The sequence below is a fragment of the Chlorocebus sabaeus genome, chromosome 19, assembly GCF_047675955.1.
Source record: "Chlorocebus sabaeus isolate Y175 chromosome 19, mChlSab1.0.hap1, whole genome shotgun sequence".
NCBI classification, from domain to species: Eukaryota; Metazoa; Chordata; class Mammalia; order Primates; family Cercopithecidae; genus Chlorocebus; species Chlorocebus sabaeus.
Genome location: NC_132922.1, coordinates 17,522,424 through 17,541,267, shown reverse-complemented (window position 1 = coordinate 17,541,267; position 18,844 = coordinate 17,522,424). Strand labels below are relative to the sequence as shown.

The following is an 18,844-nucleotide window of genomic DNA, read 5'->3' as shown; positions in this document are numbered from 1 at the left end:
CTTTGGGGAAATAGGATTTTCTCCTGTTGGTGTGAGTATCAGTTTCTGGCCTTAATAAATTCACTGTACATGAAGCTACATCGTCTTCTAGTTTACGCCTATTGTGTAAAAATAATTAGCGCCTTTCATTCTCAGAAGTGACCCGGTTTAGATGACAAATTATATAGTCACCAGCTATGCCCATAAAAATGCAAGTGAAAGCAAGGTGGCTGGGCAGGAGTCAGGCGCCAAGCAAAATTTTAAAAATAAAAAGGCTTTAGAGAATTAAAAATTGATTTTTAACATTGAGGAACCAGTGCTGCCACCAGGTTTTCACTTGGCTCAAGTAGTCGGTAATGATTAACTCAAAAACTGTATTGGTACATGTACATCGCCTAACAGTGATTCTCTCTAGGGAAGGAGGAGAAATTAGTGAGTGCCTCTGTGTCTGTGTATCTGTCTGTGTGTACAAAGGGGACAGAAAAAGTCAACGATGTGCTGCTGGTAAATATTTAACAACCAGTTCTTGGGGATGGGCAGGGAGGAATCACTGAACATGGAAACTGGAGATACGCTCACAAAGATCTTGTGGGCATGTAGAAGCTGGCATGGCACGCCACTGAAGAAATTGGACTTTTGATATGTACTCTGAAAACTTTCTTTGTTCTGCTTTACACATATATATCATTTTATTTATAAATGCTTATATATATGCTATATATGTATATGCTCTATTATATCTCTCTACATATATACATAAGCCTAGCTATATGTATGCAAAAATTAGTCCTAATTGTAATTTTCCTAATTCTTGTATAAATTTCAGTGCAACATCCACGTGAACGTGTTAACATACTGAGTGATCTCACAAACCGGATTGCTATAGGGTGCCACATGACTACCAGGCCCAAGGATGGAATGTTTCCTTTACAATTGATTACCAGGATTTACCCTCCCAGCCCACATCTGGTAGAAGACAACATCTGGCTTCAGTGTTGAGAAGGATGCTGAATGGAAAAACTTGAAGATGGTTTGAGTTAGAGACAGAGTGGGATCTAACCTCAGGCAAAAGGGGGAAAAAAAGGGTTAAAGTTCAAATGATGAGAAAAATAGAATGGGGGAACAGAAAAGTGTGAAGTTGCTCTTTATCCATTGCAATTTACCTCTCTCTGTCAAGGTGTGTCTCAGTAGCTTCTTGCAAGAGTGGGAGGGGAATGGGGAAGAAACAGTCTGTACTTTCATTTATTAAATGCAGCTTTCGCTGGTCACATTGCAACTCAATACAAACAGCCCAGCAGAGGGTAGGGCATTAACTCTCGTTCTCATCAATGTAAACACAACATTAATATTGAAGATTAAAGAAAATGGGTAAAAAGTCCAGTGTCTCCTCAATCTGTGTGAAGGTGAAGGTGGTTGCCTACCCTTGGCCAGGTCCCAAAGGGAGACTGAGGTTGTCACCTCTTCCCATCCACAGTGAAGCAGGCAAGAACCAGAGGAACCCAATTGCGTTCTTCCTGTAGGTCTCTAGATGGATACGTCGATCTTCAGAACTGGGCTTGCATGAGTTATTAAAGTTCTTCTAAAGGCCTGAGAGGTTCGTACCTTGCGTGTGCACTGAAATAGTTCCTTCAAAGCCCTTTCCCATGAATCAGTCACTGCCAATAGAAAATGTGACCGGTGTAAAACAGTCAGCCCTCGTAATTCCGCAGTCCCCATCGTGGCCCCTGGATTCTGGACAGTAGGGAGTTCAAAGTCACGGGAGCCTTGGTGATCATCCTGAAGGACGCTGCCCATGTTTCAATATTGGCTGAAGATGGTTAATCTCCTTCCCGGGCCACTGCTGATAGAGGGTGATTGGTAGAGGCAGCTGATTTTCCTGCAGAGCCTCAAAGGATCAGATTTTCTGTTTTGGATTGCCAGTCCCCAAAATAAACAAACAAAATCCCCAAAGAAAAACAAATAAAAACAAAACAGGAGTGGCTTTGGGGATAAGGAAACCTATTGACCTCACCTCCAGGACCCTCTGGCTACAATGTCCCCATTGGGTTTTTCCATGTGGTTGGTTCAGGTCATTGGTTTCCCCTCCATCTGAATGCCCAGCTACATTGCAGGGCAAAGGGGAAAGTTTCCACTAAATAAAGACAATTTCGCTTCTATTTCCTGGGATGAATAACCCCTAGCACCCTGACTTCCCTTTCTCCCTAGTTATGATGCGAAGTATAATTATTAAAAAGCAACCAGAACATCCTAAAGCCCTGCCTTGATCTTGTGGCTTTGCAGTAAGATGAAAACCCTTTTACTCCCTCTCACCCCTTGATTTCCCATTCTTGCAGAGACTCATCTAGGTGGGCTGCATATCTAACCTCTGGGAATGCAGGGTTGTGGGCCAGAGAGGGACTGGCTGGATCCTTGTGCAAGGTCTCTGTAGTGAGGGCAGCTTGGCTGGGCCAAAGAGATAAATAAAAACAAACCAAAAAAGCATGGCTCAATTTTGAATTTGAAGGCTGGGCCCCAAACAGCGAGTGGCACTTCCTCTGCAGCATGTCTCCCCCTAGTGGTGGGCGTCTTGGTGCTAGCTGTTGTTCTCGGCTGTGAGATATTTCAGGGCAGCAAAGCCATAGCGGCGGGACATGTCCTGCTGAAACTCTTCCTTGAGGGTTTTGAGACAGATGCGGTATTGCTTGTTGGAACGGAACTTGGTAATGTCGAAGCTGGGGGCATGGGGCATGTGGATCATGTAGGCGTTAGGCAGCACAATGAATTCATACTCCTGGAAGAAGACAAGAGCGGCGTGAGAACCTGCCAGAGCCTGGCCGGAGTCGTGCATGATGAAGGCCCAAGCGAATGACTGAATGGTTAGTGAATGAATGACTTGATAATGGCACCCACAAGCACGGGGTACATGGACAGCATGATAGTTTTGGAGTGGGGCAGTTCAGGGCTGTTTCCATGACCTTGGACCAGGAAACTGGCTTCTCTGAGCCTTCATGTTCTCATCTATAAGGTGAAAGTAATAATATCCTTGAATGATGACCATGACGGGGAAGCCAATACTGTATAAACAGTGCTGAGCCAAGCTCATGGCCTAGAAAAGGTTTCTTAATAGATGTGGGCTCACACCCACATGGACACTCTAGGGTGACACACGCCATGGGATATTCTCTTGCTCAATTAACTGACATCTGTTTATGATTCCTCATAGGACTTAATGTGATCTGACAGCCTCAACAGATGAGTGCAAAAGAAGGTACCAAAAAAAAAAAAAAAAAAAAAAAAAATGAGCGACACGGTGAAATAAAAACAAATGTTTCGCTGGACGTAAGCTCACCAAGAACAAACCTCTCCCTGACACACCCTTATAGCAGGTCACACTGTCATCCCGTATTCTCAGCTTGGCAAAATACAGCTTAATTCTCAGGCCAAAAATAAAAGGCCACTGAAGAGCCAAAACAGGTGACCCAGATTTAGGTCATATCGCTTAGAGGAGAACTCAGCACACTTTTACTCACATCTATTTACTCTCATTTTGGACATATTGTCTGATAAGCTTTTGTTATCTAGTTTCCCAGCCCAGAGCAGATAAGAATAAACTCGGGGAAAATTGGGATGGGGAAAGGGGGCTGTTATAGGTAGAAGAATACAACAGCAGCCAGAAAAGACAGTTGCTGGTGAGGAATGAGTGAGAAAAACCATCAAAAGAAAATGCAAGATCTCCCAGAGCTGGACTGTCTGGGACATTTAGTGGAGGGACAAAGATCCCCCACCAACCGCACTAGCTCCATGGGTATGCGTGTTATTACCTGGCAGGTGTGCACTCATTGCTTCCTTAAGGTATTGGAAAGGGTAAGAGTATGTCTGGGACATGCTATTGGCAGAGAAAAGAAAATATGCAACATATTTTCAAGAATTCTGTCAAAATTGTCTAAAACAAACAAAGTCCAGGTCTCATGGCTGGAAATATTAACTTTCTTTGAACCAGTTCATCTCACAGCACTGCCGGACACATGAACATGACATTCCTTTGAAGCAGAAGCTGAGGCAGACTGAACACTGTTGCCCGTGAGTAGCACTCTGCTCATTCAAAGTATTATCAAAAATATGGATACTGACAGCCCTGCTTTCTGTTGTTAAACATGGACATGATTCTATAACCTTCTGTCTACATCAGTGGTTCTCAACCCCAGCGCTTATCAATCACCTGGGACTGCTCTCAAACACTGGAACTATGGGAAGGAAAGTTCTCCTGATGATTCTCATGAATGGCCAGCACTCGCTGTCCAACCTTAGCTTTTTCTGAATTGGAGGTGCTCTTGTTGAAAAATATGTGCACTGTGCACCAGGAGGAGAGGTCTTGGAGAAGAGCGCGCGCACACACACACACACACACACACACACACACACACACCAAAATTGGGTTGGAGGGACCCAGGAATCCTTCTTCTAATTCAACCAGAGCAGCTTTGCTTTTGTTTGTTTAACACAGGGGCTGAAAAATTAGAGCATGTCTGGCCCATTTCATGTTTTTGTAAATAAAGTTTTATTGAAACAGCCACACCCATTTGTTTAATGACTATCTAAGACTGAACTACAATGGCAGAGTTAAGTAGTTGAAAAGGAGACCTATAGGTCCCATGAAGCTCAAAACACTTACTATCTGATCCTTTACAGAAAAAGTTTGTTGATCCTTGGTTTCACCTATTAGAATTCTGTAGAGGATCTACTTTGAAGTAGGAGTTCAATATGTATCAATCGGATGAATGAAGGAGTTCGTGACTAAACACAGTCTCAGAGTCACCACTCTGTTAGTAATGATATATGCATCTACAAATCTTTTAGTAAAGGGTGGAATAATTAGCTGCATCTTAGCAGCATGCTTTGTCGTGTTACGTGACTCAAAGGCCAAGTGACGAATGGTCACATTTGCGTGTCTTCATTACCAGGTTGGGTGAGGATGAGGAGGTGAAATGGTTTGTCACAGGAAACTCATGTTTAACTGGGTCCTGGCTAAGAACCCAACTCTCACCCAAGGGTTGAGGAAGGAGCAACGGTTTGGGATCAAGAGCCCGAGGATCAGTACTACTACTGGTCCTCGAGCATACTTTGTTCCCTCTTAGCTCTTGGCTTTCTCGTCTCCAAGGTTCCCTTAAGCTCTAGGATCTAGGCCTCTCCCCGGTTGGTCGCACCAGGTGGATGCTCCGTTCTTCTCACCTGCACATCCAGTTCCATGATATGCGCCACTTTGTTCCAGCCGAAGCCTACAAACCTCCGGTCGTACTCCGGGCAGTCGCGTCTCACGACAACATACGGCTCAAAATCGGCCTCCCACTCCACCCGGTAAGGCGTGGTGGCGGTACGCCACTTGGCGAAGTTTGTGGGTGCGTGGCCTTTCGTCCAGACGTGGTACCTGAGACACACGGAGAAAAGCCACTGGGTGGAGGGAAGGAAGGCAAGCTCTCCAAATGCAGCCGATGTGGAGGAGGAAGAGGTGTACCCGGATGTAGTTCTCGGGTGAGTGGAACTGTCTCTCTCCCAAAAGCTATGTTGAAGTCCCAACCCCCAGTACCTGTGAATGGGACCTATTTGGAATCAGGATCTTTGCAGATATAATGAGGTTATGACAAGATCACAGTGGATTGGGGTGGGCAATAATCCAATGATTGTTGTCCTTATAAGAAGGGGAAAATTTAGACACAGAGACACACCACAAGAATACCATGTATAGGCATCGGCAGAGATGGGAATGATGGGTGCATCTGTAAATCAAAGATTGCCAAACACGACTGGCAACCACCAGAAAGAGGCCTAGGACCTCAGGGAAGAAGCACGGACCTGCCGACAGCTTGACCTTGGACTTTCGGCCTCCAGAATCGTGAGAGAATAAATTTCTATTGTGTTAAACCATCCGGTTTTTGGTATTTTGCTGCAGCAGTTATAGGAAACCCTAATCCCATCTGCTATCTGCACACTTCACTAACGAGGAGATTGCCAATATGAAAAGGAACTCCTGGAGGGCTCCATGCTATTTCTCAGGAACTGACTGCAGGTCAGCTTGTGTTCAGTCATTGCTGCCAGAGGCCACTGTGGTAGGCAGGAGTATAAGACGGTCCCCCATGACTCTCACCCTGTACAGTACTCTCCCCTTGGGGCAGAACCTGTGAGTATATATGTGATCGCTCCTGGGATTATGTTACATTATATGGCAGAAGGGATTGTTGTAAATATAAATGAGGTTACTCACCAGTTTACTTTGCATGAAAATGGGAGATAATTGAATCATGTGACCCTTTAGACCTGGGTCTGGAAGAAAGCAAGGAGCTACGTTGGGAGCTGCCTATGGGGGCCATGTGGCAAAGAACTAGACTCTAGGAGAGCAGTCCCTGGCCAAAAGCCAGCAGGAAAATGGGACCTTAGGCCTAGGAATGAAAGGAAAGAAATTCTGCTAACCACCAGTGATCTGGGAAGAGGAGAATTGCAGGTCTGCTGACTCCTTGATTTCAGCCCAGTGAGATCCCGAGCAGAGAATCCAGTCATGCCGTGGCCGGATCTCTGATCCCTAGAGACTGTGAGATCACAAATTTGTTTCAAGCCGCTATGTTTGTGATAAATTGTTATACAGTAGTAGAAAACGAATACAGTCATATAACCACAATAAGAAGCAGCTAATATTAGTTAACCACTTACTGTGTACTGAGACTATTTTAAATCTGTCTCTCTCTCTCTCTCTCTCTCTCTCTTATTTTTGAGATGGAGTCTTGCTCTGTTGCCAGGCTGGAGTGCAGTGGTGCAATCTCGGCTCACTGCAACCTCCGCCTCCCCAGTTCAAGCATTCAAGCGATTCTCCTGCCTCAACCTCCCAAGTGTCTGGGACTACAGATGCCCACCACCACACCTGGCTAATTTTTGTATTTTTAGTAGACACGGGATTTTACCACGTTGGCCAGGACGGTCTCCATTTCTTGACCTCGTGATCCACCTGTCTTGGCCTCCCGCAGTGCTGGGATTACAGGTGTGAGCCACCACGGCCAGCTGGGTCACCTCTCTTACATGTCCCTGTCCCCCACACTTCCTGGCCTATTGAACGAGTACTCAACAATCGTGCACTAAACTGAATGAATGAATGACTAGCCTAACAACATGACAGGCACCCGAGATGGGCCCACGTGTGGGATGGCAATATGCCTCTGGAAGCTACAGAGAGATGGCAGGAAGCTGGGCGTCTAGTGAAGGAGTAAGCAGGGACCAAGAGAAGGGTTAGGAAAAGGAGTATCCAGAGCTGGAAAGAAAAGCTTCATGAAATGAAAACAGGACAGAAGGGTGGGAACCCAAGAGCTTAGCTGCAGAGAGAGAGGAAGTGGAAGTCCTGGATTCTATCTCATCCTGCGGGCAGACTCTCCAAAGCAAGGAAGGCGTTCAGTGAGGGTGAGTGTTCTGTGTGGCCAAAGGGACACTTTCTGGCAGGGAACGCAGCTGCTTCCTTCTTTTGGTTTTCTACCACTGAGGCCGGACTCCCCCTAAACCCTCAGGGAACTGGCCAGTGTGGATGAACGGGCACTGGCCAATAGGTGGGCTTTGATCAAGCTGTGCTGTTGGGTGAGACAGCCAGGCTGAGGGAGGGCAGGAACTTGAACTTCAGCCCCATCAACACAGCAAGTTCCATCAAAACCAAAGCCACTTAAATGGAAGAAAAATGAAAGGTGAAGCAATGTTATTTTCATGGAGTGTGGAAAAGGGATATTGCGGGAGATGTCAATCTTGGGTATGATCCAAAAATCAGGCCCCAAAGCAGTTGCTTTTCCATTTGCGAACTTGCTGAACGGACAGTCTTGACATCTGATGCCTTCGACAGAACTGGCACAGCACAGCTGATGGCCGTGAACTTGTATGAGGTTTAAAGCACAGCACAATGGAGCGATCAGGCCAGGGTTCAAATCCCACCTCTGCCACTTAGGAGCTGAACGCCTTGCAGAACCAAATGCTTTAACTAGGCATTAATTTCCTTTTGTGTCAGCTGGGGAAAATAGTACCTATCTGGTTGAACTGCCAAGGAGACTGAATGAGAAAATGTAAAGAGCCTGGCACAATATCGGCATAGAAGAGGAATTCAATAAATGCTAGTTTAACAAAGTGGTTAAAAACAATGGTTCTGGAGGCAGCCTGCCTGGGTTGGAATTCTGTCATTCAACAGGTATGGGTACATTAACTAATTGGCACCTTTGTTTCCTTCTCTTGGCAAAACAGACATAGCTGTATCTACTTCATAGATTTGTAATGATTATGTGACTTGATTCACACACAGTACTGAGCAGTTTCTGATACATGGTAATTCCTCAAAAAAAAAAAAAAAAAAAAAAAAAAAGAGAGAGAGAGAGGCCGGGCACGGTGGCTTAAGCCTGTAATCCCAGCACTTTGGGAGCCCGAGACGGGTGGATCACGAGGTCAGGAGATCGAGACCATCCTGGCTAACATGGTGAAACCCCGTCTCTACTAAAAAATACAAAAAACTAGCTGGGCGAGGTGGCAGGTGCCTGTAATCCCAGCTACTTGGGAGGCTGAGGCAGCAGAATGGCGTAAACCCGGAAGGCGGAGCTTGCAGTGAGCTGAGATCCAGCCACTGCACTCCAGCCTGGGCGACAGAGCCAGACTCCGTCTCAAAAAAAAAAAAAAAGAGAGAGAGAAAATTCTCTTTATTATTTTTCCTTGTTTGCTTCCCAGATATGACGCCGATTCCTAGTGGTCTTGCTCTCAGTGATATTGACAGCCATATTACTGGCCATCCAATTTTAGAATCTAAACTGTTGGACAATGATAATGTGAAAACGAAGGGAAAAGAACAGGGGAGACGGTGCCATTGCACTCCACTGTAGGGACAGCTGGGTCAGTTCTACTCATCTGGCTGAGGAGGCAGCTTTGATCACTTCAGCCTGGACACTGACAGCCTGCTGAATGGCTGGGCAGCACAGGGTGCAGTCAGGTTACAATGAACCTATTGTTCAAACAAGCCCCAGCCTGCGAATGACCTATTGCCAGGCCAGTAGACACTGAACTTTGAGTCTTGCTGTCTGAGACTAGCAATGCCAGGTAGCCTCCTTCCCCGCTCAAAAAGGGATGGGAAGACGAGAGAGGTTTCCTAGGTACGCCTTACAGGATGCTACTGGGGAGAGGAGATTTGGGGCACTTTGCTTTGAGCAGTGGTTCTCAAACTTAAGTATGCATTAGAATGATCTGGAAGACTGGTTCCAACTCCAGAGTTTCTGATGCAGGAGGTCTGGGCTAGGCTTGAGCCTCTGCATTTCTAACACGTTCCTAAGTGATGCTGAAGCTACTGGCCCAGGGACCACATTCTGGAGCCACCGCCCTAGAGGACTTGTAGGGTTGCAGACGCTTTCTCATTCCAGGTGTGGTAGGGAGCAGATTTCGGCTGCTTAGAGGCTGAAGGGTTTGTTATTTGGAGAGCAGGTGACAATAGCAATCTCTCAGAGACAGGGGCTGTAATATAGCACTTAGCATGATGGCTTGCAAGCTGCTGGACACAGCGGCAATCATGGACACAGCAGGCCACACCCCAGCTCTTGTGGCCACAAATGTGGCTGTGAAATGAGAGTTCTCGGTTCACCGTGGTATGAAGATGGCAGGAAGGATGCCTTGGAAATGTATCAGATGCTCAGACTACAGCATCCATGGGAGACTTAGACTCAGGTTTGGTCTGAAAGTCTCAATTTCGAGGAGCAAGTTTTTACCCTGCATTTTAAAACACTGGGTTTAAAAAAAAAAAAAAATCCAGGACTCAGTCAGTAGCCAGATGGTATTCTGACGAAGAACACACAGGTTCCTCAGACCTGGGCAGAATCCAGGCTCTGCTATTCACTGGCTGTGTGTCATTGGCAAGTTATTAAACTTCTCAGAGCCTTAGTTTCATTATCCAGGCAATGGGGATAACAGTATCTGTCACATAGATTTATTGTGAGAATTAAATATGTAATCACAGTGCCTGGCACATGCTAAGCACGCAATAAGTGGTAGTTATTTCTTTCAGAAAAGAAGGAAGGCTTGGGTTGGGTGGGGGCCTACTAACTCTTCCAGGTCACTTTCTAGAATTCTCGATAGAGGAAGAAGGCTGGAGTTTGAGTCCTGGCTCTACTGGGACCTCTCCACTCCTGTTTTTTCGTCTGTATAAAATGTGAAAAATGATAACCTCCGAACTGTTGAATGAACTACCCATCTCATAGTTATTTTCACAAGATATAGTTTATTTGAGGAAACTTTCTAGAAATTTCTAGAAACTTAATCGTGGTATGAAAACCCAAGTTATTATGACTATAGTGTTTTCAGTAAAACTCCGATGGTCTAGAAAGGTATGATTTTTAGCTCCAAGGAAGTGTTGGCCGTTCTGACATCATTCACAACAGTGGCCTCACTTTAAAACTGGAGCAGGGCCAGGTGCGGTGGCTTACGCCTGTCATCCCAGCACTTTTGGGAGGCCGAGGTGGGCAGATGACCTGAGGTCAGGAATTCGAGACCAGCTTGGCCAACATGGTAAAACCCTGTCTTTACTAAAAGTACAAAAATTAGCCGGGTGTGGTGGTGGGTACCAGCTACTACTCAGTAATTCCAGCTACTCAGGAGGCTGAAGCAGGAGAATCGCTTGAACCCGGGAGGCAGAGGCTGCAGTAAGCCAAGACCACGCCATTGCACTCTAGCCTGGGCAACAAGAGCGAAGCTCTGTCTCAAAAACAAACAAACAGACAAACAAACAAACAAACAAACTGGAGAAGGCGGAAGCACCAGCCCTCTCTTCAGACTGCTCAGTTATGGCACCCAGCAGGCCACCTACTTTTCCCTGGATCACTACATGTAATGCTGCTGCCTGTCCCCAGGACATGGAACCTGTTTGCACTTGTGCAGTGGCACAGACTCCTGCAACACTCGGGACAGGTAACAGGGGAGCTCCCTGGCAATGTTCCTGTAGGACTCAGGGGCCTGGGAAAGAAGGAAATCAGGGTTCCATTTGCGACGGTCAGTTGGGCAACAGGAAAGCTGGCTGCCACATGTGCTGGGTCACCTTGATGACTTGAAGTTGTTGACACAACGGCTACACATCCCCCAGGCCTCAGGGGCTCAGAGAACAGACCACTCATACCACAAAGAAGAAGGAAAACCACCGCCATGGTGCTAATAGAATGAAACCCACCTACCAAATGAATGGATGGACAAGCACACAAGAGAGAGAGCTCGGAGCCAGGAGATGGGAGCAGGAACCTAAACTGAGTTTAGTAAAAAGGACAAACAGAAATAAGCTAAACCTTCCTACCCTTCAGCTCTCCAAACATGCCTACGCTTCCATCTGAACACATAACGTCTGTCATCCATGCACAAAAGAGTACATGGCACGTACCGGCATGGGGAGAGGAGGGAGATTACACAGACGTTGTCTGGAGAAAGTGGTGCTTTCCTGGAGTCACAATGGACTAAGGTGAGCAACAAACTTCCAGATCAACAGCTTTGGCATCTGGGTTTCCCAGGAGAAAGAAGGCCTTTGAGCACCCCCAGAGTACAGCAGATAGAGCCACTCACCTGAATGTGAAGAGGGTCCCCATGTCCAGCATTGACAGCAACTCCGCTTTCGACTTGGGGAAGGAGAGCCGGTAGCGCAGCGTCTCGAATGCGGGGACGATCATTGCTTTCTTGGTGTTGGCAAGGTCGAGCTGGATGACAGACTTCCTGAAAAGAGGGGACAGGCAGAGAGACAGAGTCCCTGTGACACCAGGCCAAGGTCTTTTCCCCATGAGGGCGGGGTGGTCACTGGCCCAGGGAAGTGTGGGAGAGAAAGCTCAGGTCAGCCTCTCTATTAAAGATGGGGAAACTGGGCCAGGTGCGATGGCTCACATCTGTAACCCCAGCCTTTGAGAGGCTGAGGCAGGCAGATCACTTGAGTTCAGGAGTTTGAGACCAGCCTGGTCAACATGGTGAAATCCCGTCTCCACTAAAAATACAAAGAAATTGGAGGGGCGTGGTGGCGCACACCTGTAGTCCCAGCTACTTGGGAGGCTGAGGCACGACAATTGCTGGACCCCGGGAGGCAGAGGTTGCAATGAGCTGAGATCATGCTGCTGCACTCCAGCCTGGGTGACAGAGATAGATTCTGTCAAAAAAAAAACAAAAAACAAAAAACAAAAAACAGGCAAAGAAAGGAAAGAAAGGGAAGAAAGGAAAGAAAAAAAAAAGGAAAGAAAAGAAACAGAAAAGGAGGAAAAGAAAGAAAAAGAAAGAAGAAAAGAAAAGAAAAGAGAAAAGAAAGACAGGGAGCCCTGGGAGGCAAAGCAGCTTGCCAAACACTTGGGGAACCCAGAGTGGAACGAGATCTGTTGTCCCCGAGACAGAGAGCTTGGTCTTCCTGGAGAATAAACAGAGGGCAGATCAGACTGAGGGGCTGGGAGAACCTCCCACACATTTTCAGTGTGTGCTCCTGCCAGAGTCAGACACAGAAGGAAGGCTTCAAAGGACCACAGAGGTTACAGCCCAGCCTGCTTGGTTCCCTGGGCTGGTCAATCACTCCGACTGCAGCCCTGGCCACACCAGAGCAGGTGGACGAAGAGCCAATGAGAGAATCACCCAACTGGGTACTTGCAGGTTCCATTTCAGTGACTCCTCAACTCCTTGAATTTTCCAGACTCCAATCCTTTAAAGTAGCCAGAGCCACCCTAGGCAGCCAGCGCTGGGAAGACAGCTCTGGTAGCCCCCTTGGGGGAAGATTCTGCAAAGTCTTGCCTTAGAGCCTGGCTTTCGACTCTGCTCCTCTGAGCCCCGATCCTGCACGCCTGTGTTTGTCTGCCTTTTCCCTGCTCTGTGGCTGACACTTGGAAAGGGAGAAAGGCTCATGGTGGGCCATAAATGGCCAAGCATCTAGTGCCATATGGTATGAGGACTTTTTTTTTTTTTTTGAGACGGAATCTGGCTCTGTCACCCAGGCTGGAGTGCAGTGGTGTGATCTCAGCTCACTGCAATCTCCGCCTCCCAGATTCAAGTGATTATCCTGCCTCAGCCTCCCGAGTAGCTGGGACTGCAGGCGCCTGCCGCCACATCCATCTAATTTTTGTATTTTTAGTGGAGACGGGTTTCACCATGTTGGCCAGGCTGGTCTTGATCTCTTGACCTCGTGATCCGCCCGCCTCGGCCTCCCACAGTGCTGGGATTACAGGTGTGAGTCACCGCACCTGGCCAGCATGAGGTTTTTAATAAACACAGACTGGATGTGAACCCCGGCAAGGTTACTTTATGGGTCCTGCCATCCTGGGAAAGAGATTTAGCTCCTCACTACCTTCGGTCCCTCATCCCTAAAATGACGGCAATAACATCTACCTCCTGGAGACTGAACAAAGTCATATACTGCCACTTGGCACATGTGGCCAGGGGCAGGCATGCTGTGACAAGTGGTCACTATTCTACTGCAGTGCTATCATGACTCTGACTTGGATCTTCTGTGATGTCTTTCGGCCAGGACCTAGGAATTCATTCTGGCCTCCTGCTTGGACACTGACCCTTGGGTCTCAAGGTCATCATGGCTGTCGGTGTCTGTCTCTAAAATAGAGAATGCAGACTTTCCTGGGGAAGAGGTAGGCATTGTAAGGCATTTTGAAAAAGCACTGAAAGTAGCAGCCCTCCGTGGCCATAAAACTGTCCATTGAAGGCAGGCACAGTGGCTCACGCCTGTAATCCCAGCCCTTTGGGAGGCTGAGGTAGGTGGATCACAAGGTCAGGAGTTCGAGACCAGCCTGGCCAATATGGTGAAACCCTGTCTCTACTAAAAATACAAAAATTAGCCAGGTGTGGTGGGGGTGCTGGTAGTCCCAGCTACTCGGGAGGCTGAGGCAAGAGAATCACTTGAACCTGGGAGGCGGAGGTTGCAGTGAGCCGAGATCGTGCCACTGCACTCCACCCTGGGCGACAGAGCAAGACTCTGTCTCAAAAAAACAAAAAACAAACAAATAAACAAAAACCAAAAATCAAAAAACCGTCCTCCACTGCTGTATTATTAAAGTTGCTTCACTCAACCAGACTTGGAGCGTGTGCATTAGCAGGGACTAGAGCTGGCATGCAAAGAGGAATCACACCATAAAGAAGTGACTAAATCAGCCCAGGCCTGAATGGGACAAAACAGGGTGGCAGTCCCAGAAGGACACAGGACATCAGCAGGGCTTCGTATCACTGAATGATGAGGGGGAATCTGGATCAGGTCAGAATAAGGACAGTTTCCTAAAACCATCCTTGGTTAATGAATCTCATCAGCTCCCAGTAGACAGGGGGTGGTTGGGATGGGCTGGAAGTTCATTTTGGAACCCTCTGAATATCATTTGCAGTTCACTCTTTACCACAGTGCTCACGTTAACTACATACCAAATAACATATAGCTCTCTCACCACTATTCCAGAGGAGGTTCCTAAAGGACGACAGCAAGATATAGCATGTGGCGAGCTCTACTCAGCCAGTCTGAGGGCTAGAGGTTTGAGTCAGCCTGTCCTGGCCTGGATTCTTTTCCCACTTTGTCTGAACAATGTTAGTTTTCAAACATCCAAGATTCCCTCCTCTATGGCCAGGCGTCTAGTGTCAGCTAGCACTCTCCTTGGTATCAAACCAGGATTAGATGTGGGCAGAGCTAGGCTCTTTACCATTGCCCCTGGAAAGGTGGGTACCTTATCTATTGATTCTGGGTATTGGGGGTGGGATATATGGGTCTAAAGAATATCCTTGGACCAAGACAGCAAAGTCCTTGGAATCCCTGGGGCAGGGGGGAAGGTGTCCCTGTACTGGTGGGTGGTTGCTACCCATTCGACTATCACCCAGCACCTATGATGTGCCAGGCACGTGAAGATACAGGGTGAAAAGAACAAGCAAACTCTCTGCCCGCATGGTGCTTACATTCACATAAACATCTCAGGATGCTACAAGCCTAGGGACAAATCTCTATAAACTGGGGCCCCAGACTGTATTTATAGCTGATTATTTTATAATACAATGCTATAGAAACAGAATAGAAGGCTGCGAGGGCAGAACTATAAGGGGGGTGGGCAAAACATAAAGACACATACACATATATGTGCAATGGATACAGAGCTCTACAAACATGGATGTTTGTATCTATATAAGGCTCAGGTTACTATTATCATCAGTTGCTATAGGAGCTGCTTCTTGGAGATTAATTCCTGCTAGAAAATAATTCGCCTTTCTATGGGAGCAACCTGCCCCCTATACATAGAAGCAAGCTCTCAGAGTTCTCTGCCTGTCCTACCTGCACCTCTGGCAAGGGCAGGTTTTTTAGGATTAGACACTTGACCCAGGCTGAGCAATCGTGGGCCATTGTCTTAACACTCCGGGCTTTTGTTTCCTTATCTTGATAATAATAAATGCTTTATGGACTTGGTGATTAAGAGAATGAAGATAATATATTCATCAATTAATGAATATTAATGAAGCCAAGACCTAGACGCTGGGTACAGAGCTAAATGAACAGATATAACCTTTGTCCGTGCATAGCTCACAGTGTAGGGAGGGAGGAAGACAGAAGCATACTCCTCTCTGGGTGTAGAGTCATGAAGACTTCTCATCACAGAGATGTGTTCCAATCAAGAAGCAGGAGTTAGCCAGTCAGGAAAGGGTGTTCCAGGTTATTTGCAAAGCTCTGATAACGAGGAAGCATATAGGATTGGAGAAACTGAATTTCTTAGCACCTGCCTGGTATATTGTAGGTGGTTGATAAATGATAATAAATGCTTACATGCATTGGGTATCAAGCCCTATGCTAAGTGCTTTATATGCATTACTTCTCTTAATCAGTGCAACCTATGACTTACGTACTCGTGTTTTCAGTTTAATGATAAAGGTATTAAAGTTCTGAGAGGTTAACAAGTAACTACCACACAGCTAGTAGTTATCGTCATCATCATATAATGATGTTAGTAAAGTCTGCACCAGCTTAAAATTAAGCAGGAAAGATCAATAACCAATAAAGATATATTGGGGCCAAGTGTGTTAATGCGGGGATTGTGTCTGTCTTCCCAACCCTGAAACTGGAACAATGAACTTCTTTGAGTTCATGGGTCAAGGCAGTGGTGGGAGAGTGGCTGGGAATGGAAAAAAGGGAGAAGACAGGAGGCTACGATGTGTGTACCTATGTTCCTTAAATGCAATCTCATCCACATGGCAGATTCCACCTTGAAGAAGCAAACTGCGGTGGAGGTCAGAAAACAGAGAGTATTATGAGATTAGGAAACATGTATACTGATCCTACATGTCACTGGCTGACTGAGCCTCCTACACTGGCTATTTCCTTTCATTACCAGCCATGAGTTTCTCAAACTACTATAATCTGTCTTTGACTCTATGATCTGGCCAAAGTCAGCAATGTCCCCTCACTGTCAAGTCTAATAGATTTGTTCATTCTCACCTTGTTTGAATTCTCTCTGAATTTAGCACTAATGACCACTCCTACTAGCCTTATCTCAAGAAGCCCATCCCATAATTCTGAAGGCATCTTTCTACTCTCTCTTGTTCTCACCAGGGTAACTGCCGTTCAGCCCACTGGATGCTGGTAACCATTTGGGACCTCTTGTGGCCCCTACTCCTTGGGCAGGGGTTGGGGAGTTCCCCCCCGGTCTCTGCTGTGCAGGTTTCCATGCCTGTAACAGCAGTGCCCACGCTGACTTCTTTGTGGTGTTGCAATAAATGGTGGAGGCCAATGCTGACAAGTGACAAACTATTGGGAATCGCAGAGCTGAAGGCACTGGGGCTGCTGTCAGAAATGCCAGGAGAGAGCCACACTAGTCAGCTCTCAGAGCCCTGGGTTTCCACAGCCCTGTTCTGCAGCATCAAATGTCAGAGAGCCCACTGTTTAATGAAACCTGAGTCATAAGAAATCCATGTGGTTCTCATACAAGTTCTCAGGGACTCCTATGAAAGTTATATTAAAAGGGGACGGGAGGAGGTAAAGAAACCTGTGCTGGAGCGTGCATCTGTTTCAGAACCCCGGAACAGCATCGATTTCTCCTAAGGCTTGGTGCACAGGCAATTAGAAAAACTTGCCTCCCCGCACCTCCCTTCCCCACCTCCGTGGGCCTTGATGTGTCTCCCTTCAGGCTCCCCTTCACGTTGGGTCTGCATCTTCTTTGGGACTGGTTCATCCTAGGCTGTTTCGCTCATTGGTGGTGGCTGCCTGTGCATGCACCTATTAGCCCTGCCGGGCTTGAGGTCTGGGGTGAGCCGCTGTTCATGGTTACGTTTCCAGGTGCTGCACAGTGCCAGGCAAACAGTAGGCGCTCAGTAAGTGTATAGGGAATGGAGGAATCTATTTGTAATTGTCCTATGCGGTAGAGAGGATGGGACTGTGAAGAGGGCTCTTTGGAAGTGACAAAGACCTGAGTTGACCTGATAGCTCTGCCATTTAAATACCTACGACCTTTGGGCAAACTTACCTTCTGTGTTTTAATATCACTTGTATAATGGGAATAAAAGCACTTATCTTTGACTAGCTTGTCATAAACAAGACAACATTTGCCCAGGGCCTAGCACAGCACCTGCCACGAGAGAGGACACTTATAAACAGTGTTTTTTCCTTATTTGGTCCTTCACAGATGGTCATGCGCTCATATTCTGATGGATGCTCGTAAGAAGTGGATCAGCCAGTGGGGGTCAAACACAAAGCAGAGGCCCGGGTCTGAGATGCACCATCATTTTCTTATTTCAGCTTATTCCTGGCAAGGTATGTGGGTATGAACCAGTGAGCTAGTGATGTGCGGTAAGGAGCAGCAGGGCCAGTGCAGCCACAGGTGCGATCAACCAGTGAGAGGCAAAGAAGGGCACACGTGCGTGTGTGCACGCGTGTGGGTGCTCATGTGACTTTGGGAGACTACGAGAAGCCCTCTTGTCTCCAGCTGTCCCTCACAGCCGTTTAAACTGACATCATAGTGCTAGACGTAAGCGCTGCTTTTGACCAGTGCAATGGGAAATCATGTGAATGACACCTGAGGATTCAGCGACCTACCTCAGGGTGACAACCCGTGGGCAGAGAGGAAGGAAGGAGTCATCTGTGCTACTCACTCTGGAGGCAGACCTCAGCACAGCCCCGTCCTCCTCTTGTCTCATCCCTAAACATAAAAGCCAGGGAGTAGGGTTTGCTCGATTCTACGCCAGTTGTCTAGGAAATGAGTTCTTGGCAGACTGGCTTCCAGGAGCTATGTGGGGACAACAGCAAGGACTTGCAAACGCAGGAGACAGTGCGGCCCACAGGGTGCCACTGTAGAATACACACGTAATACACGAAGTCACACATGGGCATGGCCTCTGAGAGCCAGAAGGGCTCCCAGGCATGTGCAAGATCCGGTGGCTCCTTAATGGATGGTGTTAAGATTTCCAGAGGGAGAACCTGTCAGTCAGAGAGGGGCAGGTGAGAAAGAGAAGCTAAGAAGCTTTTGGGGCAAATGTTACAAATAACCAGTAATAACGATTGCCACAGTTTACTGAGCACTTGACCATGTGCAAGGCTCTGGGCTAGAGACTCTGTGTCCATCATCTCAGGTAACGCTCAACATTCCTCTCTAATGACCCCATTGTCCTGATGTTTACTGTTACTAATAACAGCTAAACACTGTAGAACACTTGCCATGTGCTGGCATAGAGTTAAACCCTGGCTGGGGATCACGGGGGCCTGGCACTAAGGAGGGCAGCTGTGTGGCACACTGCCCAGATTCAGAGACCACCTGAGTGGACACTCACCAGTCATACTCTTGAACACATTCCATCTTTGTGCCATCACAGTTTTCTCCTCTGTGAACTGGGGACTGTATTAGTACCTGTGCTGTGCGACTTTGTAAGAACG

At 47.1% G+C, this 18,844-nt stretch overlaps 1 protein-coding gene across 6 annotated transcripts in view; it reads right to left on the bottom strand.

Moving 5' to 3' along the window:
• Window positions 1-1,194: 1,194 nt before the first annotated feature.
• The window catches only part of LARGE1 (LARGE xylosyl- and glucuronyltransferase 1), a 629,905-nt gene continuing 612,255 nt past the window's right edge, over window positions 1,195-18,844 (bottom strand). For all 6 annotated transcript variants that reach the window (XM_038007533.2, XM_007975582.3, XM_073006774.1 and 3 more), the window contains exons 13-15: window positions 11,551-11,697; window positions 5,188-5,383; window positions 1,195-2,749 (exon numbers count right to left, since the gene is read on the bottom strand). In XM_038007533.2, coding sequence (XP_037863461.1) covers window positions 2,552-2,749; window positions 5,188-5,383; window positions 11,551-11,697 — 541 coding nt within the window. In that variant the 3' untranslated portion in view covers window positions 1,195-2,551. The remainder of the gene's footprint in view (window positions 2,750-5,187; window positions 5,384-11,550; window positions 11,698-18,844) is intronic.